This window comes from Perca flavescens, chromosome 2, assembly GCF_004354835.1.
Source record: "Perca flavescens isolate YP-PL-M2 chromosome 2, PFLA_1.0, whole genome shotgun sequence".
NCBI lineage: Eukaryota > Metazoa > Chordata > Actinopteri > Perciformes > Percidae > Perca > Perca flavescens.
This window is the reverse complement of record NC_041332.1, coordinates 12360393-12383395: the sequence shown is the minus strand read 5'-3', so window position 1 is coordinate 12383395 and position 23003 is coordinate 12360393. Positions and strand designations below refer to the sequence as shown.

At 41.5% G+C, this 23003-nt stretch overlaps 1 protein-coding gene across 3 annotated transcripts in view; it reads right to left on the bottom strand.

Moving 5' to 3' along the window:
• LOC114547667 (collagen alpha-1(XI) chain) overlaps positions 1-23003 on the bottom strand; it is a 58027-nt gene that overhangs the window by 5773 nt on the left and 29251 nt on the right. For all 3 annotated transcript variants that reach the window (XM_028566966.1, XM_028566975.1, XM_028566957.1), the window contains 50 exons: positions 22383-22502; positions 22157-22285; positions 21976-22023; positions 20884-20925; positions 20654-20716; positions 20497-20571; positions 19704-19787; positions 19544-19600; positions 18544-18597; positions 18379-18432; positions 18230-18283; positions 18090-18143; positions 17957-18010; positions 17817-17861; positions 17103-17156; positions 16197-16241; positions 16060-16113; positions 15927-15971; positions 15798-15851; positions 15616-15660; positions 14402-14455; positions 13927-13971; positions 13573-13734; positions 13057-13110; positions 12904-12957; positions 12770-12814; positions 9727-9780; positions 9542-9586; positions 9412-9465; positions 8486-8539; positions 7955-8008; positions 7681-7788; positions 6961-7050; positions 6786-6839; positions 6317-6424; positions 6089-6196; positions 5933-5986; positions 5703-5756; positions 4692-4799; positions 3881-3934; positions 3710-3763; positions 3556-3609; positions 3401-3454; positions 3162-3269; positions 2261-2314; positions 1005-1058; positions 831-884; positions 588-641; positions 396-503; positions 241-294 (listed from right to left, as the gene is read on the bottom strand). In XM_028566966.1, the coding sequence (XP_028422767.1) occupies positions 241-294; positions 396-503; positions 588-641; positions 831-884; positions 1005-1058; positions 2261-2314; positions 3162-3269; positions 3401-3454; positions 3556-3609; positions 3710-3763; positions 3881-3934; positions 4692-4799; positions 5703-5756; positions 5933-5986; positions 6089-6196; positions 6317-6424; positions 6786-6839; positions 6961-7050; positions 7681-7788; positions 7955-8008; positions 8486-8539; positions 9412-9465; positions 9542-9586; positions 9727-9780; positions 12770-12814; positions 12904-12957; positions 13057-13110; positions 13573-13734; positions 13927-13971; positions 14402-14455; positions 15616-15660; positions 15798-15851; positions 15927-15971; positions 16060-16113; positions 16197-16241; positions 17103-17156; positions 17817-17861; positions 17957-18010; positions 18090-18143; positions 18230-18283; positions 18379-18432; positions 18544-18597; positions 19544-19600; positions 19704-19787; positions 20497-20571; positions 20654-20716; positions 20884-20925; positions 21976-22023; positions 22157-22285; positions 22383-22502 (3291 nt within the window). The remainder of the gene's footprint in view (positions 1-240; positions 295-395; positions 504-587; positions 642-830; positions 885-1004; positions 1059-2260; positions 2315-3161; positions 3270-3400; positions 3455-3555; positions 3610-3709; positions 3764-3880; positions 3935-4691; positions 4800-5702; positions 5757-5932; positions 5987-6088; positions 6197-6316; positions 6425-6785; positions 6840-6960; positions 7051-7680; positions 7789-7954; positions 8009-8485; positions 8540-9411; positions 9466-9541; positions 9587-9726; positions 9781-12769; positions 12815-12903; positions 12958-13056; positions 13111-13572; positions 13735-13926; positions 13972-14401; positions 14456-15615; positions 15661-15797; positions 15852-15926; positions 15972-16059; positions 16114-16196; positions 16242-17102; positions 17157-17816; positions 17862-17956; positions 18011-18089; positions 18144-18229; positions 18284-18378; positions 18433-18543; positions 18598-19543; positions 19601-19703; positions 19788-20496; positions 20572-20653; positions 20717-20883; positions 20926-21975; positions 22024-22156; positions 22286-22382; positions 22503-23003) is intronic.

Below are 23003 nucleotides of genomic sequence, written 5' to 3'. Positions count from 1 at the left end.
AAATGCAAGTTGAAATGAAGCAAGTGTATATAAAACCTCCTTCATCTATCACTCTGACAGAGAATATAGTATGTGATGGTAAAAGGTCATCCTGCTTCTCCTCCATCTATTTTAACAGCTAAGGATGTGATATCATTGTTTTGATCAAACTGTCAATACAATCTTTTTCTTTTCTCTTAATGTCATTGGGAATATTATTCTTTACTCTGTTATGTTCTGAAATGTGATGAGTCATCTTACCATGGGACCTGGGGGTCCTGTCTGGCCAGGTGGTCCATTTAAACCCTGCTCACCCTGTGAGAGAGAGAGAGACACACACACAAACAGAAACAATTGAACCTACATCTTTTTTTACGCTCCACATCCACTGCTTCATTCTTCACTGTCTGACTTACTCCAGGGCCAGGGATCCCTCTTAAGCCTTGAGGGCCAGGCTTCCCGGGGTGTCCCTGGGCACCTACGGGCACTGTCTTCCCTATGGGACCTTCCAAACCGGGCGCACCCTGAAACAGACGCAGAACAAGGTGAGCTTCAGAAGCTGTCAGAGTTCAGATGTCATTGTTCAAAGAGTTGTTTTGAACTCTCACCTTTCCTCCTTTTAGACCCGCCTTTCCTTCCTTCCCTGGTTTTCCCAAGTGGCCCTGAAGAACATATACACACACACACACACACACACACACACACACACACACACACACACACACACACACACACACACACAGACACAGACAGACACACAGACAGACACACATACAGAGGGTTTAATCTTATACTTAATCAAACAGGAAATAGAAAAGGAGGATTCTGGGTGAACACAAAAACACACACACCCTTCGGCCAGGAGGTCCAGATGGTCCAGGTTCTCCTGCCGCTCCTGGCGGCCCCTGAGAAATATAAAGAAACTATTATATACAGTCATTGCATTGGATGATGACAGCATCTTTCACGTTTTTTTAATGAATTAAAGAACATCACGGTGTGTGATGTAGAAGGGAGGAGCTCACAGAGTTCCCAGGGTCTCCTATGTCTCCTTTAGAACCGGGCAGACCATCCACACCCTGATGAGGAAAGAAAAAACAGTGGGCAGGTGAAAACTACACTTCTTTTTCACAAGAAAGTAAAGCTGAAGATGTCTTTATGGCAACATGAAAGAATCTTTTGTAAAAAAAACCTTATGTTTATAGTGATGTGCTAATGTTGATACAATTATGAGACATATTAAAGAGGAGTAATAAAACAGGCAGACGATGGGTTGTTTGATCTATTTTTAAAACTCATCAAAAGACCTGATCGCAAAAATGAAAAACATCCTGTCCTAAAGGGTTCTCTGTCTTAACTGCCATGACTTTTCCATAAATCTTACCAAAATACAAAATCCCAAATCATTACCTCCCAAAACAAGTCAGGATTCTTTAACTATACTTTTCACTTTGGGGAGTTGAAATGCAAAATAATATTCATATTATATTATATATGAATATTATATATTCAATTGCCAGAGGTAAAGGTACATGAGGAAGTTTGTATTCTCTTCAAATTATGTTTTTTTTTTGTGTGTTTTTTTAAAGATAATGTTTTGGGCATTTTAGGCCTTTATTTTTTTTATAGGACAGCTGAAGACATGAAAGGGGAGAGAGAAGGGGAATGACATGCAGCAAAGGGTCTGCGTCGAATAGTAAACCTCTATATATGGGCGCCTGCTCTAGCCGGTGAGCTACCCAGCCGGCCCTCTTAGAATTATCTTTCCAGTAATATATGATTCTGTCTATTGATCTTCGATTTGAATAGTTCTGATAAAAAGTTTGGCTTATTTCACATTTCCTCCTCCATTTTTGTTGTACTGTATATATATATATATATATATATATATATATATATATATATATATATATATATTTTTTTTTTGGTCAAGTCTTTTTTTTTTTTTTTTGGTCAGCTTTTGCTTTGGCAATTTCACATGTTTCACTTTTTTATTTTTTTATTTTTTAAAGATTAGTTTTTGGCCATTTTTCATCCTTTACTGTTGATAGGACAGCCTAGACCTGAAAGGAGAGAGAGGGGAAACAACATAAAGCAAAGGGCCGCAGGCCGGAACCAAACCGCTGCGTCGAGGACCGAGGCCTGGGCACATGGGCACACGCTCCACCAGGTGAGTTACCCACAATGTTTCTAAAACTGCCAAAATAATTGGAATTAAAGATGAAGAAGAAGAAAAAGAAAAAGGGAAGGAGCAAGATGAGTAGAAAGAGCAGGCACTCACATTGGGTCCAGCCTCTCCCTGCTGTCCAATGTCCCCAGTGAGACCTGGAGGACCCTGAGAAGACAGAGTAGTAGTACAGCATTATAGCGAACATCGATACTTTAATGGCACCAAAAAAAATCAAAATAACTTATTTATCTTTCAGTGCCAAAAGCACCTGAGCGCGTATGTGCAAGCTCATCTGTCCTCTCTGCATATTGACACAGAGCGGAGCTCTGACCGACACACACACACGGAGAGGTGCGGACGGAGTAAACGGTCTGCAGTTTTGTTGAAGTCACAGAGTCATATAAATCAGCCGATAAAGTGGTTTCAAGTGTGGTTACAGTTTTTCAAAACTTCACGCAAACAGCGTTTGCTGTGATATGATATTAATGGCGAGCAGAAAGCGGTCGCTGTGCTGTTGACGTTACACTTCCTCCTCGACAAGCAGGCACAACGGTGGTTTCTCTGCCCTGATGACTGACTGACAGGCTGAGCTTGCAAGGCAAGGCACTTTTAATAATGTTACTCCGAGTGAGCAGTTTTACCAGAATCTTTTAATTTTGATAACTGTTTTCATTCACAATTAAGGTGGAAAATAAAAGCTTTGTGTTTAATGTATTTTTGTTGATGTGGAAATGGATTTTAAAACATATGGTATCGAAAAAAGTATCGTTAGGAACCGGCATCGAAACTGAGGTGTCAAAATTGGCACCGGATCGAAAGATTTTGAACGATGCCCAGCCCTAGTTTTGAATCATGTTAGTCAAGTATGTTAGTATAAAAACTGTATTTAAAATGCATTGTACAGTATAATGTAGGTTCAAAGTGTATTACAGAGCTTCGTGTTGCATTGTGTTGTACAGTATATATAACAGTGCAGTATTAAAGAGTGTTTTTCGGTGTGATTGTCTCTCACAGCGTTGCCCTTGGCTCCATCCTCCCCTGTGAGGCCCCTGGCTCCTGGAGGACCAGCTGCTCCTGGAAGCCCCGTATCTCCCTTCTCCCCCTGGTCTCCATTTCCTCCCTGAAGTACCAAAAGGAGCAGAGTGAGCAATTAAGAAGGCTGGAGCCGAGGCGAAGATCAAAAGAAGCTTATCAGCTACAGATGGTGGGAGAGAGTTTGAAGACGTCTTCAATCGATCAAACCAAACTCACAAGCCTTCCTGGAACACCAACTGCTCCGGGGTCCCCTCCCTCGCCATCCTCCCCCTGAGGGAGAAAGAAATGATGTGTAAGAAGAGACTATTTGTTGGGGACAAAACATCATCATACAATATGTACGCAAAAAGTGTAACTTGCAATTTCTTTACCTTCTCTCCAACAACACCTGGCTGTCCTATCATCCCGAGTCGACCAGTCGGACCCTGCACAACACAAGTGAAATCACATTATTTCTCCAGAATTCAAAACAAGTGCTCGACTACCGTAAATTATGATGCATAAACATTACTGTGAGTTACTTACCTGTCCCCCAATAGGTCCTTGAGGACCAGAGGGGCCTTGTTGACCAGGTGGACCCTAAACCCAGGTATGTAATGAAGGAGAAATAATAACATCAGCTCATCAATTTGTGTAAATGAAGGAAAATGTGACGTAAATAAGGGACAGATCTTTAAAAACAGGATATAAGCTCACCATTAGCCCCCCATGGCCACTCTCACCCTTCTCTCCTGGCAGGCCGGGCATGCCCTGAGAAAACACACACACACGCACGCGCACACACACACACACACACACACACACACACACACACACACACACGCACGCTCGCACACGCACAAACACACACACACACACACACACACACACACACACACACACACACACACACACACACACACACACACACACACACACACACACACACACACACACACACACACACACACACACACACACACACACACAGGATTAGAAGCTTAGAGCTCCAAGTTCCAACTGTCTATTCAGAAGACACCATTTCCATAGTCTATATCCTTAACTTCCACTTCCGCCGGAAAATCCGCATGATTTTACTCATTTAGGCCGGATATCCGTTGCCTTGGGCTTCCTTTGTGTAGATATTTAAAACTCTGGTCAATTTATGAGGACTAGGGTTAACCTTTTTTCGGATCCTTGCAAGGTAAATTGAGACAGCTAGCTAGACTATCTGTCCAATCAGAGTCTCTGTTGCACGACTAAAACAACTTTTAAACGTACACGTTACACCAAAACCAGTTCCTTCCGAGCCTATTTTGCAGCGGCACCGCGGCTTTTCTCCGGTGCTTAGCACCACCCATGACGATTGTGATTGGTTTAAAAAAAATGCCATTAAACCAGAGCACGTTTTCCTCCCATCGTTGATGTGGAGTAGCCAGACTCTCCTCCAGTGCACTTTGGAGGAGGGTCTGGCAAAGCGAGACTATCATTTCTATGATTCATACCCTGACTGCTGCACAAATCTCACCTGTAATCCTATTGGTCCTCTAGAGCCCTTGAAGCCACGGAGTCCCTCATCTCCTTTGGGGCCGTACATGCCCTGCTGGCCCCGGGGGCCCCGCAGTCCATCTATACCCTGTTACACAGAGGAGAGTGAAGAGTGAGTCCTTTCGACTTTTAAAGGTCCTGTAAAAGGTTTTCTTTACATCCCTAATGGGATGTAATTCCTGTAATTCCACAAGGTAACAAAACACACCTAAGACAACATATTTAACTTTTATAACTCTGTTTTGAGTATTTATCTTGGACTCATAATCTAATCTCTTTCATAACCATGAAAGGAATAATTAAAATGTTTTAGCAGCTATGCTTATTTGCTCTCTTGTTGCGACTTAGAAGACATGATCAATATATCGCTCTCATATCTCTCCGTTAAATACGAAGCTACAGCAAGGAGACAGTTAGCTTAGCTTTAGCATACTAGCACCTGGAAATCCTACTTATATATATGTCATCATGGGCATATGTCACCATGAGGTAGCCAGGCAACCTGCACAACTTGCACAGACTCGAGGAAGTCACTATGTTTGGCTAAGAAATAGAACCACAACTTTTCATTTATAAATTGAGGTTTTTGTACATATTTAACAAATGAGATACAGTGAGCTCACTGTATACAGTGAGCTCACTGTATCTCATTTCGTATTTAACGGAGAGACATGAGAGAGATATATTGATCCTATCTTCTAACTCGCAACAAGAAAGCAAATAAGCATAGCTGCTAAAACATTTTAATTATTCCTTGCATGGTTAATGCATTATGAGTCCAAGATAAATATTCAAAACAGAGTTATAAAAGCCAGACAGTGAGCGCAAAAAACAGCATCTAACTGGGTTTTCTCAACATAAGAAATGTTAATTTGTGGGACTTTTGGGATTCACAAACTTCTCCCCATATTTGTGCTTCAGTGTGATTTGAGGTCTTTCAGTTTTCAAAACACTTAACAAAGACAAACAGAATAGAGAGGAGCAGACTCACCGGAAGTCCTGGCTGACCAATTACACCTTGAGTGCCAGCAGGGCCTGAGGGGCCCTGTGGGGGAAGGGGGGGGTGGTGAAGAGAGAGAGAGAGAGAGAGAAAGAAAGAAAGAAAGAAATAAAGAAAGAGAGAGAGAGAGAGAGAGAGAGAGAGACATTCAGACATGATTAGATCTACTCTGGTTATGGAGGACAGTCCATGTTGATGTACTTCTTCAGCTTCAGACTCACAGCTTCCCCTTTGTCTCCTTTGCTGCCTTTCTGCCCAGATTCTCCCTGCTCTCCCTGTGGACATACAAACACACACAGAGGAGACACAATGTATCGCCACAGGACAAACACACACTCTCTCTTTGCCTCACTGACTCACAGACACACCCAGTTCACCTTATCCCCGTCATCTCCTGGAGGTCCTGCAGGGCCCATAGCCCCAAGCATCCCTACAGGTCCCTGATCTCCATCCTGACCGGCTGGTCCAATCGGACCCTTTTCTCCCTGGAACATTAATATATTCAACATGTATTATTCTGCATACAAGCCAAATACACACACAGACACACATACACACACAAAATAACTAAATACAGCAATGCAGAAAAAAGGAGGTGTCATTACAGGCTCGCCCTTCTCTCCCATTGGTCCAGGTCCTCCGATCGCTCCGGCCCGACCAGGCTGTCCGATGGCACCTGCTGGTCCCGGAGGGCCCCTCTCACCTGTCGAACCCTACAGACAGGACGTGTTGATCTTTGATCGTCTCGGAAATTAAAAGTACTTAGGCAATGAAGGCAAAAAATGGTGGAATAATAAAAACTGCTGGAATCTTATTTAATGCTTGATACTGCTTTCAATTATAATACATGACAAAATACGTAGTTGAAAAGATGTTGATTGACTATATTGAAATTGTGAATTTGGTCAGTGGAAATCAATTGACCATGGTTTCATTGGTCTTGTGTAAAGTTCTGCGCTGGAAACGAAAGAAAAAATGCAACTGAAGAAATATGCTTTCATTTCCCAAACCGATTCAGGGGACATCATGAACTATGAACTATAGGAACACAGAAAGAGATGTACTGTCACTCACTATGGCTCCTGGTGATCCAGTAGGTCCGGATCCGCCTTTCAGACCAGGAGGTCCCTGTATTGATCACACATAATTTTTACTATGTAGCTTGTATCACTTATGATATAAAGAAATCAAGTAATTTGTATAGAGTGTGGTGGATGTGTCTTTGTGTGCATCATTCTGTGTGCATTACCATATCTCCAGGGGCTCCTCTGCTCCCCCTGAACCCTTTCAGTCCTGTAGGGCCATTCTTCCCAAATGTCCCAGGTAAACCTGGATCGCCCTGAGACACAAAAACAACATAATACAATTAAAACACACACAAAGACTTTATTATGACTCTACATGGTACCTGCTTGAGTCACCTCGACTCTACTCGCCTTTTTTGTTTTTCCATTATGAAAAAAGGTACCTGGTACCTGCTAACTAAGGTACTTTTTATAGTATCCCCTCCGTCGAGGTTCCAAGCGAGCTGAGGCGATACCAAAAGGTGACGAGAAAACCTGCAGACTACTGATTGGTCGGAGAGAATCGTCACTAATCGCTGCGTCATCATCGCTAGCGACAGACAGGGGTGTCCTGAACAAACTCGCCAATTTTAAATAGTTTAGCCAGCTGTGTTTTGTTGCTGCCTCCAGCTTCTTTTAAAACTAAATTTGTCTTCTGGCTGTGGCAACAGCCGCTGAGAGTCAAAAACACACACCTTTGATGTTCTGTGTGTGTGTGTCGCGTTAGGTCACGGCAGTTTCCTGTGGCGGCGCTATAACGACCAGCCACGGTCACCTCACGCATGAGGCGGTACTAAATCTGCAATGGAAAATGGAGTCGAGTCGAGCAGAGCAGAGCTGGTACAAGCAGTGGGTAAGCGCCTTTAGATGATCATGATGATGTGTGAGTGACTGTGTGGACCCACCTTTCCACCTTCCTTCCCAGCAACCCCAGGTAAACCGTGCTCTCCAGGTACACCTGGTGTCCCTGGGTGACCCCGGTCCCCTGTTGGACCGGGTTCACCTGATTTTCCCTGAAACACACACACACACACACACACACACACACACACACACACACACACACACACACACACACACACACACACACGTGATTGGATCAATTACACCAATACAGACATGGAGCACAAGCCCGGAGAAATATTACGTAACAGAGCTGAGTCACATAGTTGAGCTCACCTGTGGCCCCACAACACCTGAGGGTCCTGGAGGTCCCGTCTTCCCGTGGAATCCCTGCAGTCACAGAAAAAGATGGGTAGAAAACATTTTCTTGTGTGTGTGTGAAGACCATTTCCCAACATGCAATTTTTTTGGATTGTTTTTGAAAGTGTTTATTTTGAATATGTAAAGAACAGAAACAGCAGACAAGAAATAAAAACAAAACAAGTCATAATAAAAAAATAACAAGATAATAAATTAATAATAATTACAACAAAAGAAATTGTGAATACTTGACGATCTGTTCACAGATCCCAAAAGGAGTGAGAAGAAGAATAAACGTTATTTAATCCCACCCAACGTCCGCAAATCAATGATTATAAGATCTACCTGCTTCCCAATTGCTATTTACACGTTCTCCCTCATACCCAAAATCAAATTTCAAATTGACATCAATTATTTACAAAAAAGACGAACATAAACGATGGAAGAATACATTTCAGAAACTCAAAAACCAAAAAAATGACTTTCACGAAACTTGACTTCACTTACCGGCTCTCCTCTTTGACCTGGGTGACCTGGAAGTCCGTCTTTCCCAGCAGGACCCTACACACACACACACACACACACACACACACACACACACACACACACATACATTTGCAAAGACCAAGGTGAGAAATGAATGGGCGCTCAGGATATAAACTGCCAGCATTTTATTTATTGAGCGGATGAATATTCAAATACAACTGCAGGAACTGCCCCCTGCAGGCCATCAGAGGCAGTTCATAGCAGCATATGATGAGGATTTCGTTGTAGTGCTTTCTCAATCAGAATTTTCTTTTGATGATTTATTTTGATGACACCTGCAGCAGTATGAAATATTGGCACCATGCAGCCTGCACCACAACAAAATACCACCTGCCACCCGAGCCCCGATATAAAATAGAAAAAAAAAATCAGATACTGTCTCTGTTTGCCAAAGGTTTGGGACCTTTTGTATTTTTGGAAGATTGGGTTTTCACTGTAAAGGCTTGAAGTTGAAAATTCTTGTTGTTGTCTTCTTCTGTATGTAACGTTGAGACTTAAGACTGAACTGTATAGTACGTGGTTTGTTGTTGTTGTTATCTTCACTAAAACATTAAACTAAAACGAATAAAAATAATTGATAAGAAACAATAAAACTGTTTTGGAAAAAAGGAGCAACAGAGATTTTAGCAATGGGAAAGAAGTGTACCTACTGTGTTTAGCTGAGAAATTATCCTTAGCTGTACAATATAAGTGTTTATTTGCCAGTATACTATGCAAATGTAGTGTTTTATATTTATGTGATTTGTCCCCCCAAAAAAGAGAAGATTGGGTGGAGTGGAGTGGTGGAGTAAATCTTTATCCTGATAAACAATTACAAATACAGATTATGACTAATGAATACATTTTAAATTTGTATGTGTGTGTCTGTGTGTTATCTCACAACTCACGCTTGATCCTTTAGGTCCTGACTCTCCATTCCTTCCTTGCGGCCCTTGAGGCCCCTTAAAAAACATAAGCAGCCATTATAACAGGTGATCAATCAACTAATTACATATATTTTAGTATAGTTTTTCTTACCATTTCTCCAGGAGATCCTGAAGGCCCATCCTGTCCTGAGACCCCCTATGGAAATATAAGAGTGAAGAAGAACATGTAAGCTGTGACAGATAGAAACTGGTGAAGCACAGCTAATGGTGATGGTGTAGTCACCCATTAACAATGACCGACAGAGTGTTACTATTGGCAGAGGAGAGTCAGCTGACCTTTTCTCCTGATTTCCCTGTAGGCCCTTTTGCGCCTCTGCCACCTCGAGCACCCTGCCGTAAAAAAAAAAAAAAAAAACAAGTGTGAGACTAAACCCAAGACAGCCATGAACTTTTACTGACCTGAGACATAAGGTGTGCTTTAAACCAATCTTCAGTTCAGTAGGTAGTGACCAACTATACAGTGAACGTCCAGGGACTGATTTGGTTAACGGTTCAGTAAACACAGTGATGACTCTGCAACATTAAGAACATAATGTTCTTAATGTTACATTAACATTAACATGTTCTTAAGATGTAATAATCTTAAGAACATAAGATTCTGTTTTTTGCCCTTTTTTCGAAAAAGACAATGTTCCGACTAAGCTGTTTACATGGCTAATGAAAGTGAATATTCCACTTAGATTCCTGTTTACATGCAGCCGTGCAAAATATGTTGTTTTCAACGTTTTCCACCGGTGGCAGACTTGTTGGACTGTGCGAAAACAGTCCCCTGTTATTCCTCCCATCAAATTCTGAATATTGTCATATTCAGAATAATAGTGGAATATTGGTGTGCATGTAAACATATACAGTGACGCATCATCACCTTTTAAGTTAAAGGGATAGTTTGGATCTTTTGAAGTGGGGTTGTATGAGGTAATTATCTAAAGTCAGTGTGTTACCTTCAGTAGATGGCGGTCTGCATGCCCCCAGTTTGGAGAAGCGGGCAGGAGTACCCACAAGGGAGCTTAGCTGGACTGCTATGGACGGGGCCACACAGCCAAAATGTAATAAAAAAAAAATCAATATCCGTTTAAGTGTAGGCTATATTTACAATATTTTAACCGCTTTACAATGCCGCCAGACAGCCCTTTATGAGGGGGAACTGAAGCTGTTATATTGCTCTCTTAAAAACAGTGACAAAAACAGTACTTTAACCTTAGACAACACGGGAATTGCTGGTCTACCACTGCCTCAATCAGTTAGTTTTTTAGTTCATACTCTTTTAAAACACCAAAGTTACACATTAAAACTAACTAACTAACCAACCAAATGACTGAGGCAGCGGTAGACCAGCAACTGTCGTGTTCTGCTAGGTAAAATTCTGGAAACAGGAAGTGCGCTGGTCGTTTAAGAGGACAGAGAGTTTACTACAGTCCACAAGAGGGCCTAGATAAACAATGGTCTGTTATAACTTCTGGGCAAGGGCCTATGATGACAAACGTGCTGTCAGATGACGTACTATGCTGTGCGATTAAATCCATCCCCAATGTATAAAATACTGCGTGCTTTTAGAATGTCTTTAGTGATACTCTGCAGAGTGAACTCAGGAGCTTTTGTTTTAAATAAAGGTCCTTATTATATCACCATCTTGGTCTCCTTGTATAATTAATTAAGTTAAGTAAGTCTTACATAGAGAAATCCACAACAACAGTTTCTGTTTTCAGAGTCTAGTAGCTTTAAGGACAGCATGGAGGATATAACAGCTTCAGTAACAGTCATAAACAGCTGTCTGATGTCAAGGTTTAGGTGGATAAAATACGTTTTGCTGAGAGCAGTACAGCTTAGCTTCCTTGTCAGTACTCCTGTCTGCTTCTCCATACTGGGGAGGTGCAGACCGCCATCTACTGTAGCTAATACACTGACTATGGATAAGTACCTCATACAACCCCACTGTAAAAGATCCAAACTATCCCTTTAAGATGAGAAACTTGTTGGCAAACCGTTGCCTATTTACACATCCAACAGACATGGAGCAACATTAGCATTCATTAGGAGTCATGTTTCTGACCACCTGAAAAAAGGTTAGTCTAATATTCACTCTCTTTTTGGTCTCCAACAACTCTTGAGGGAAATGTCTGGCTCTTTAGCTGCTAAATGCTCCACTGAGTGAACCAAAAGTGTAGTGATGCTACTCCATATTCTCAAAGTATGTTCATACCTAATCTGCTGTAATGGATACTAAATTTAAATACTATGTCATCTAAACCAAGATACAGTAAAATGACACTTAGAATTTAACAACATATACAACATCCCATTGGTCTTTAGTACAATGTCAAAGCCTCATGGGAGCTGTAGTTGAATGCTAATATATTTTTTACAAGGGGTTTACATTTTCTTGCCAGTGTCGTGTCAGTGCAATGTAAGGCAAGGCAAGGCAAGGCAGCTTTATTTGTATAGCACATTTCAGCAACAAGGCAATTCAAAGTGCTTTACATGAAACATGAAACATTAAAAAAAGTTAGAAAACAATTAACAACAATTTAAGATCATTAAGACAAGAATAAAATGTACAGTGCAGTATAAGAATTTTAAAGAAAGAGCAGTTAAAAATAGGTTATTTAAAGAAAAGCAACATTAAAAAGATATGTCTTCAGCCTGGATTTAAAAGAACTGAGAGTTGCAGCGGACCTGCAGTTTTCTGGGAGTTTGTTCCAGATATGTGGAGCATAAAAACTGAACGCTGCTTCCCCCTGTTTAGTCCTGACTTTGGGGACAACAAGTAGACCTGTCCCAAACCACCTGAGAGGTCTGGGTGGGTCATAATGTAGTAGCAGATCAGAAATGTATTTTGGCCCTAAACCATTTGGTGATTTGTAAACCAGCAAAAGTATTTTAAAATCAATTCTTTGAGGCACTTGAAGCCAGTGTAAAGACTTCAGTACTGGAGTGATGTGATCCACTTTCTTGGTTTTAGTGAGGACTTGAGCAGCAGCGTTCTGAATCAGCTGCAGTTGTCTGATTGATTTTTTAGGGAGATTTGTAAAGACACCGTTACAGTAGTCAAGTCTACTGAAGATAAAAGCATGTAGCTCACAATATGGACAGAAATACCAATTAAAGTGAGCCTCTACAAAAAAGCAAATGGAAGAGAGGATAGCTAGGAGAGGGGGCATGACTTCATCGCTCTATTTTTAGACATCTGACTCACCTGATTTTAAAAGTGCATTCTGGAAATTGTATAAGGAGCTGAACATGCTGTAAAATTATTTTGGCATGTGGCCTGCTTTTTGAAAATAGCTCACTTTCTGTGCTAGGGAATGTTTTGAGCACTCACATTCGGACCCCTCTGGCCTGCAGCTCCTGGCTGTCCTGGAGGACCCTGGGTAACACCACAAAAGACAGGACATTATAGGAAAAAAGTCTGATTTCCTGACGCAATATCATCCTGATGTTAAACCCTCTACTCACTTTCTTCCCTTTCTCTCCTGCAGCTCCCACTGGACCAGGAAATCCATCAGAGCCCTTAACAGGAGGAGGAAGGTGCACACATTTGGTTCATTACTATATCTGTAACTTGTTTAGATTAATTTAATCGATCATTGATTATTTCATTTATTTTACCTTGGGCCCTAGTCGCCCTGGATATCCCGGCAGCCCAGGAACTCCCAGTTTCCCCTAAAAAGAGAGAGACAGCGTGACTCTTTAAGCTATAGTGCGTAGTTTCTGTCACCCCCATGAGGAATTACAACAAAATTGTCGGCGCGTCCCCATGATACAAGCCTTACGTGATAGTGCACGCACCCCCACGCAGTTGCTAGTAGCCAAGGAGGACATGGAGGATTAAATAAACATGTTGGACTCTTCAGAAGAGGTAGTAATCTTCACTCAAGCTTTTGCGTGGGAAAGTCCCCGGACAACACAATCTTCTGAACATAGCCATACTGAGAAATACAGCGAGAGTTGTGTGGAGCTGATAGTCTTGATTAGCCTTGTAGCAACTCATTTGGAAATGGCTTGAATATAACGGACGTTCATTAATATAAAAGTTACGAGCTAAAGCTTTAAGTTGTCTTGTACAGTTTTGTTGTACATATTCAGTTAAGCATACATTTATTTTATTAATTTTGAGCTCTGTACCTTCTCTCCAGAAGTACCAGAAGGGCCAGCTTCTCCTTGAGGACCCATCTGTCCTTTGGGCCCCTCAGGCCCATCTTCTCCTCGTCCACCTATAGCTCCGTTTTCTCCATCGTCCCCCTTTGCTCCCATCTCCCCTTTGGCTCCTGGGAAACCATCTTCTCCCTGCAGACATAAGGATTTGGAGGAGACAGAAAGACAGACAGAAAATCCAGTTTAACAGACAACATAAAATCCCAGTTGGTAGTGAAAAACACTTGCATGCATACTGTAGTTGTTCTAGGAGGGTAATATGTTATTTTCAGACAACAGTACATCATGAACGGACACAGACTGAACCACTTTTCTGTCTCTCACCTTTTCGCCTTTGCTTCCCTTTAATCCTCTGATTCCATCTGCTCCCTGTCAAACAGGAGAGAAAAAAAAAACAGGAAGTCAACAAGAAAACTGAAAAAACATTATTTTTATATTATATATTTGATCACAGGCTGTTCATGACATCTTCACGAGGTGGCAAGCATATCAAATTGCTACCATGCTTTCCATTAAACCTGACTGTTGGCAGTGAAAACCAATACCTGCTTGATCTTTTCGTTACATGATGGCCAGGTGGTTAGGTCTTCCAAAAAAGTTAACTTTTTTAGAACTACAAGATACAGCCTTATTTCATTCGGACAAACATGTTGTTCTTTTTATTTACTGAAAGGGGTTTCAAAAGACTTCCTCAACCAATAGAAGACCATCAGGTGATGTTAAAGCCAGATGATCAGTAAAACTGTACTCACAGGGTTATTACACAATAGCAGGAATATTTTGCATTTGCATTTCATACCTTGACTCCTCGTTGTCCAGGGTATCCAACAGGCCCCTGCACTCCTGAAGGACCCTACAAATGAACACACACACACACACACACACGCAGAGGAGATAGAGTTCTTATCTTCTTACCAATACACTCATTCACACTTTCATACAAATACGGTCTTAAATAACGCTTAAGGAGCTCCCACAAGAGCTTCATTAGTAATCTGGCGAATATAGCAACTAATGGAAGTTGCAGTCCATTATAATTTGATGTGACCCAAACTGACACAAACCACCAATCCTGGTCCCCACACACACCAACAAGCTGGTCCAAGGGTGGCTCTGTTGCTATACCGACAAGTAGAGGCAGCCAACTGTTACATGGCATTAAACTTTGTGATGAAGTGATGAAGGGAAACAAGCAGAGGAGAGGAGTTGGAAATTAGCTTGGTTCTAATGAAGGCAAGGTGTGTGTCTCCGTTCTGCACCAATATGTTAATTTAAGGCATTAAATTAAGAGAAAGGATGAGGTGTGCGAGCGTGTGTTTGTGTGTGTGTATTTGTGAAGGTGAAAATGTATGAGAAAGGAGTGAGAAGGAAAGCCAGATTGCAATGAAAGCAGTCAAGCAAAACCCCAAATCTGGTCTGATCCTCCTATATTAGCCTGAAATACTGCAATACAGCACAGCCCATTCACTCATTAAGAGACACAGATGCACAGAAAAATAACACAGACACTACAACCACTACCTGCGTTTTATTAACACTCTTGTAGACAGGGTGCACTAATATGATATTGGATTCATTACTTCAGTCATGCATCCTGCACAAAACCCTGTATAATTAACATCTGACACACACAAGTTACCAAAAAATACATAACTGCACGCACATGCATACATCCATTTTTTCACACACTAAAGGAACAGTTCGACATTTTGGGAAATACCGTTATTAGTTTTCTTGTTTCGAGTTAGATGAGAGGATTGACACAGCTCTGATATCTGTCCGTTAAATAAGATGCTACAGCCAGCAGCCAGTTAGTTTAGCTTAGCACAAAGTCTGGAAAGAGGGAGAAACAGCTGGCCTGGCTGTGTCAGAAGGTTACAAAATCTGGCTACCTGAACCTCTAAAACTCACTAATTAATCCTTTAATCCTTCTTGTTAACTTTGACAACAGCAACACAACATGCCTGCATTGCACACAAACACAGATACTGTACATGCATACAACAGACTTACCGGCAGTCCTTTTTCACCTGGAGTACCTTCTCTTCCGGGGTGACCCTGTTGACAAGAGGGCATGTTAATATATGTAGTTAGGCATGTAGTTGTGATGTTAAGGTAAGGATTAGGGACCAGGGAATGTGTTGTGTCAATAGGAGACCTCAGACACACATGAGTACAAACATGCATGTACTTACTGAGGGCCCGTCGTTTCCAGGTAAGCCCTGCATCCCTTTCTTCCCTTGAGGCCCCTGGAAAACAAAGATCAGTCAATCAATCCCGACTCCTTCACCCCAAAGTTAAAAATCCTAATAAAAGTGTCTTACCTTCTCTCCTGGCAGCCCGACTAACCCCTGAGGACCTGGGAAACCCTGTAGGAGAGATGGAGCATTAGTGTTTTTCTGTGTATGCATTTAGGCCACTGAGTTGTTTTTGTGAGTCTGTGTTCTCTGCTTATACCACAATGCCAGGGTTGCCTTGCTGTCCAGATGCTCCGATGTCTCCTAGGGCTCCCTGTTACATACAGGAAAGGATGTCATGGGAAGTAGTTTGTTTTCAGGCTCTCCGGTCTTTACTACTATCTATATTATACTCACTATGTTTCCCTTTGAACCTTGAACCCCGTTAATTCCTCGAATGCCCTGTGAGAAGAGAAAGGAAGAGTTAATACTTCTGCGTCCTTAAGTGAAAGCACAGGAGCTTTTTTATTACAAAGTAATAGGACGCTGGAGGAGAATTTTTTTTTTTTAAAAGCAGACCGTGAGCTGCCAACTCTATATTGCAAATATGAATTCCCCTGTATAGGGTTTATTTTCTGGCAGTACCCTCCATTCATAAAAACATATTTTATTTTCCTGTCTAGCTGTCTGAAGAAAAGATACAAGGAGGGTGCATTGCCTTGTATCATTAATATATTTTCATCAGAGACTTCTAACATGAGCCTCCTGGGGCAACAACTAAATGAAACTAAAAAATGATCAGCCACCCTGATGGTTTTTGTGATACTACCTCCTTGCTTGAGGCGTTTAACGCTCAATTAACCAACTCCAAGCTAAAATATCTATTTTATACAAATGAAAAAGTGCTTCCTCGATGTGCTCAGATGTAAGTCAGTTTCTTACAAGTGCTAACTAGTGTTTCCACAAATGCAAATTACAAAGAAACAGCTTGGGGTGTTTGGAGATGTTGTATTTGGCAGGAAGACAGTCATTTTATCAGATGAGATAAGATTTACATAACATCATGTAAACAAATGAAGAACCAAAGTAAGATCATGATTAGGCATTACAATGTGGCATCGTCTGATAGTGACACTACAGCTGGATTTATGTTGGTAATGAGAAGAGCCTTATTTTCCATGTATGGATAAACACAGAGGCTAGAGGGCAGTACAATTACTGGTATCTTATGCCTTTTAATGTTACAAACGGTAACGTGTGTGTGTGTGTGTGTGTGTGTGTGTGTGTGTGTGTGTGTGTGTGCAGAGGTAAAAAAGTGCTCACAGGCTGGCCTGGGGGACCCGGACGACCTCTGGGTCCAGTCATACCTCTTGACCCCTGAAATACAACGTAACAGTTACATATAATGAGATTTCATTAGTAGATCTATAAGAGTGACAACAGTTTTGGAAAGACTGAATGCTTTGGCTGATCCTCACTTCTACAGCATAGGGTTGTTTAAGGATCAAGACTTGGTTTTAGGGTTAAGGTAAGGAAATAGGGACTCTTTTATGTACAGTGCATGGGAATCCACAGTATCTGTGTGTAATACTGTAACAAGCATCATTAAACAGAAATGTAAGTATAGGAGACATGGGATTTATTTAGTTTTATTTAATCCATACACTGTACCTTCTTTAGGGGTTTCATAGAATAAAAATTAAAAGATTTAAGAAATCTTAGTTATAATGACAGTACTATGAGAGTGTTATTGATCTTCTCTTCTAACTCTGTACAAGAAAGCAAAGACTATTCGGGCAAGAGTTGGACTTTGGCATGTTTAAGTTTAAGCACGGGAATACACTATGTAAATGAGGGTCCTCATTTGTATAAATACACAGTGTGGGGGTCTGTGTCGGTGTGGTAGAATAACAGCCATAATTAAATATATACGTAATTGTGTTTAAGACTAATGTCACATTAAGTAAAAATGTAGTGGATTTAAACAAGTTATTGATTGTGTATATGTGTGTTTTCTTATTGTGTGTAAACACTCACAGCATCACCTGGTTGTCCTCTTGGCCCAGATGGCCCCTCAGAGCCCTGTGAAAAAACACAAACTTAAGTATATCTTGTAAATACATACTGTAAACACAAACGTGCATAAACATGAATACACAACCACAGTGACCTCTCACCTTTTCACCTGGCTCTCCGGAAAGACCTACAGGGCCCGGCTTACCCCTCTCCCCCTGAGAATACACACGCATGGAAGTCGGCAATCAGTATTGTGAAATATCTGCTTATCACTCATTCAGTCAGATAACTTACGTTATGTCCTTTGTTTCCAGGGAGACCTGGTAAGCCATCAAACCCTCTATCCCCCTGAGAAAAAGAGATGTATTAGTTCATATTTTAAGAAGAGCAGTCAGTAAGTCAACAGTGTGACCGTGACATTAGATTTTTTTCACCTTTGCTCCAGCTTCTCCTATCGCACCACGGCCTCCATCTGAACCGGCTCGACCCTTATAGACACACACACACAAACAAGTTAAACATGCAAGACTCGTCCCTGTCAACAGAAGATATTTAAATCAGACTGCAGTCTTTTCAGTCCCACCTTTTTCCCAGGTCGTCCGTTCTGACCTGGCATACCTCCATGCCCTGGAGGACCCTAGGGAGAAAAGGTGGAAAGAGAGCAGTTGAGCTGGTTCTCAAATGAGTTCAAGTGTTATGAAAAGGAGTGAGGTGCTGAGTTTGTTGCCATGACAACCAGCCAACTCACCTGTGGCCCCGCATCTCCATTGTTCCCTTTCAGCCCAGAGGGACCTGGTGCACCCTGGGGAGAAGAAAGTTTACAATCAGTTGTCTGTTTGTTTGTGTGTGTGTGTGTGTACTGTATGAATCTACCTAATATTTGAATTTTCCACCATAGAGACTCAGCTAGTGAAGTCAGCTATAAACTATAGAAATAAAATGATCCATAATCCATTTTATTTTGATGTTACAAACAGCTGGTTGAAACGGTAGAGTTTTAGACAGAGCCTCAACGACTGCCCGGAAGCACGGTAACGTCAAATGGTCAAGCGAGACCGAGAGGGACTGAAGAGAGAGAGCGCCCAGCGGCGTTAGAACGAAGGAATAAAACGTGTTTTTGCCGATTCATCACTACAAATGCAACTGTAGCAAGCATCTCAATATCACTAACGTTATCCACATTCATATTTAGACGAAACAAATGTCATATCCAGCTGCAAAAAAGCCTAAAAGTCGGAAGTTAGAACGGAAGTACAAAGAGGCGTTGCTATGGAGATGCTATGGATACACCGTCTCGTCACATTGGTGTGAACTGGCAGGTTTCAAAACGCTGCAGACCGGCTCGTTGCAAGAGGTAGCAAGTTTCAACTCGTCTCGTCGCGAATCTTTGTTCTGAACTGGGCTAAACATGCAACTATTGTTTTGGGTTCTGCTTTTGTTCCTACTGTACTCCCTGACGTGTGTTTTGCTGCCTTGTCATGCATTTGTCAGTTTTAACTGTGGATTGCTTTCACTGGGTTGAGGGAGTTCACCAGTCAAATTATTTTCCCCAGTAACGTTCAGGTTGCGTAGGTATTTTATTTATAAAATCTAGTAATGTTTCTTCTATTTTTCCTACTAAATAGCAGTGTGGCATGACCAAACACTACATTGTGTTATCGTACTTAATTGCAGTCCATTCAACAGCAACCTGCAGCTTTCCATCTTCTGATTTAGGAGAAACTCAAGCAGCTGCATTTCTCACTCACCAGTGGTCCAGGTCTTCCCCTGAGGCCGAGTGGCCCTGGAGGGCCCTTCATAGCCAGCTAGAAGAGGAAGATGGAGTCAGACAACAACACACACACACAGCAGTAGTTATACAAGAACTCTGTGTGTGATGTAATAGTAATAATTCAGAAGGTTGTGTACCTTGGTCTGCTGCAGGATGGCCTGAGCCTGCGCCTCCTGCGCAGAAACCACAGTACCTGCCTTTGGATGACCACCTGACTGGAACTGCACACACACACACACACACACACACACACACACACACACACACACACACACACACACACACACACACACACACACACACACACACACACACACACACACACACACACACACACACACACACACACACACACACACACACACACACACACACACACACACAATGCAATGCAAAGCTTTTAAGTCAAACTCAGTACACCACCCAGTGGCCAATACGTAGGATTACTTTTCAAGTTTTGCATAAAAGGGTGCAGAAGGGTGAAATTAAAGGCATAAGGTTTGTACAAAAGTGATGTGATGTTATGACCCTCAAAGTCACCAGATGTCAACCCAAATAAACAACCAATTAAGTTTAAAGTTTAAAACTTAATTTTAAGTTAAAAAAAAAAATGAAGTGGTTTCTGACCACAGTTGACACAACAATTAGACCAATATATATATAATATATATATAATATATTAAAAAAACATTTTGAAAAGCTGAATTTAAATGTTTGGTTTAAAATTTTATTGATATTGATATGTGAGCTCTCAGTGAGGGCGGCCAGGTGATGTATGTATCCTGAGGCAGCCCATTTCTCAGTTATGACATTCAAACATTCCCATTTGCCCCAACGCCCTGTTAAGGGTTAAGAGGACCAAATAACTGCCATAGCAACATCACTGCAGCCTGTAAGGCCTCAGGCAACACTAAAGTATCTTTATGTTACCGGTATAAGCATGATGTTTCCTGGGGGGCCCGGTATTCCATCAGCTCCGTTAAGGCCTGGCCGCCCTGGAGGGCCCTGAGAGGAGACAGAGGAAGACAGTTATGGAGACGCGCCAAAATGTGGTGGACTTACACAGCAAACAGAGGACAGTCCTCACCAGCTCCCCGAGGTCTCCTCGAGGTCCTACTGGCCCTGTGACTCCAGCAGGCCCTGGCTCTCCCTGCACAGAGACGAAAAACATAAATAGCCAGCTGAGTTAGATGGAATTATACACATTATTATATATTTAATTGCAAGCTTCCCTTTCCATATTAAAAGTCACTGCAGTTGCACTTATGTCCATCTTTTGTGTTTAAAGTTACATTTCATGCAACAAAATGCACTAACCTCAGGTCCTGGTGGCCCGTGTGGTCCAGTAACCTGTGTTCCCTGCAGAAATTTCACAGAAATTAACTTTTTCGCTGATGATGGAGGCCATTACTAATATTTGAGAATTCAACAGACCCAATAAAAAATGAGACCAACATTTGTACTTAGTGGAACATGTTACTCTTATATACTGTACGTTGTTTTTTGTACATTTTTGTCATCGTTTGAATTGAACTAGTGACATTTTGATGGATATGACAATCAATTCCTTCCTAACTTTCTCTAAAAAAAAAAAGAATCCATTGAGAAATTGTTTATGGATTAAAAAAAAGGAAATTAAACAGCTGAAAAACCAAAGTACTTCTTCACATTGACGCAAAAATCAAACAAAGCAATAAAATATCCTGATTTACAAAACTGACCACAATGCCCTAAAACAACCAGGGACATTAAGGGATAGTAACCACGGTCATTTCTGACGGTAGAAAAACAAGAATTCGACCAAGCATTTAATGCCTTTCTTTGAGTACTTAACTGTTTTTGATACTCAATGCTGTAGATATTAGAAACCTGAACCTGCGTATCGGCCGATACCGAGTACCGATCCGATACCAGAGTGTCATATATTTCATTATGTTTTAACAGCTGTATACTACTATCCCTGTATGGATGTGATATGATTTCTATCTTTGCTGTCGGTCTGGCTCAGGTTAAACTCTTTGTGAAACATGAACAAACACAAACAATGAATGCCCCAGAACATTCTTTTATTCTCCAGTTTGACAGTCAGTTATAACGAAAAAAAGAACATAAATAAACTACTTTAACGTAGATTTTCTTACGTAGGCTTTATTACGTTGCATCAGATCGGTGCATAAACTCCAGTACTTCCCGATACCGATACCAGCGTTTTAGGCAGTATCGGAGCCGATACCGATACTGGTATCGGAACATCTCTAGTAGATATGTTTAATGCAGTTTTCAAAAAATTTTAAGGACAACTTCAAGCCCCTGTTTGTTGCGTGGAAGGAGACAATGGGGGCTTAAAACACAGATAAAAGCTTGTTTGAGTATGTTTTTAAGCATGTGTGTGTGTGTGTGTTTTCTCACCGCTCCCAAAACGCTCGGCTCTCCTTTTTGTCCTTTCTCTGGTATATCCTAATGAGAGGAGATGGAAGAACAACTTTAATGTAGATGGATAAGGCACCAAGGGGTTGTTTTCTACTCCCTACACAGGATTCCTTTATGTGCAACTGCACAAACCCTTGTTGTGTGATGGTTCGGCTGGTACCTGTGCGTTAAGAGAGTACTCCCGTTCTCTCTCGGCCGGTCCATAGCGCTCTTCGTATTCCTCCTGGTATTCATACTCGTTCACATGGTAGTAATCTGTGGTGTTGTCATAGTCTTCGTACTCTACGATCTGTCCAAGAAATACACCCAGAGACAAATAATGAGGGACAAAAAGGAAATAAAAAACACACATAGGCACAAAGCCAACCTCGTGTTTAGAGTCTCACCTCGTACTCTGTAACATTAGGACCTGCAGTCACCGTGGAAACAGAGATGTCTTCATAGAGGTCACTGTAGTCAAACTCCTCAAACTCCTCCACCACATGTTTCTTGGGTACTCTCTCCACCTGAAGTCCATACAAGACAAAACAGAGATGATGCATGATACAGGCATGTGTAACATTTTTTTTATACATTTACAGGACATTCATTCAGTATTGAAATACATTAATATAACTGATTTAAAGAACAGAAATGTAAGTTTTAGGACATAGAGGATGCCTGTTAAGATATTAGATTCCTCTAGTGGTCCTGTCTGGTTGACTGCTCTGTTACATGAAAGATATAATGAAAAAGCCAAGAAATACATGGCACAGCCCACACATGGCACTGCTACAGTTCAGTCTTTTTTTTTTTATTTTCGCTCCTTCAGGATAGCCTGTTGAAGCATAACGGCTTCATCAGCGTTCATCATCATTAGAATACACAAGTGTCTAAATTCCATGTTTTCCATTTTCTTCTTCCTGCTGATGGCATTTCTGGTGGTGTTACAATAAAACTGAAAACAATAAACCAGGAACCCTGGAGTGTTTCGAGTTGTAAGAGGATAAATAAAACGGCAGCACTGG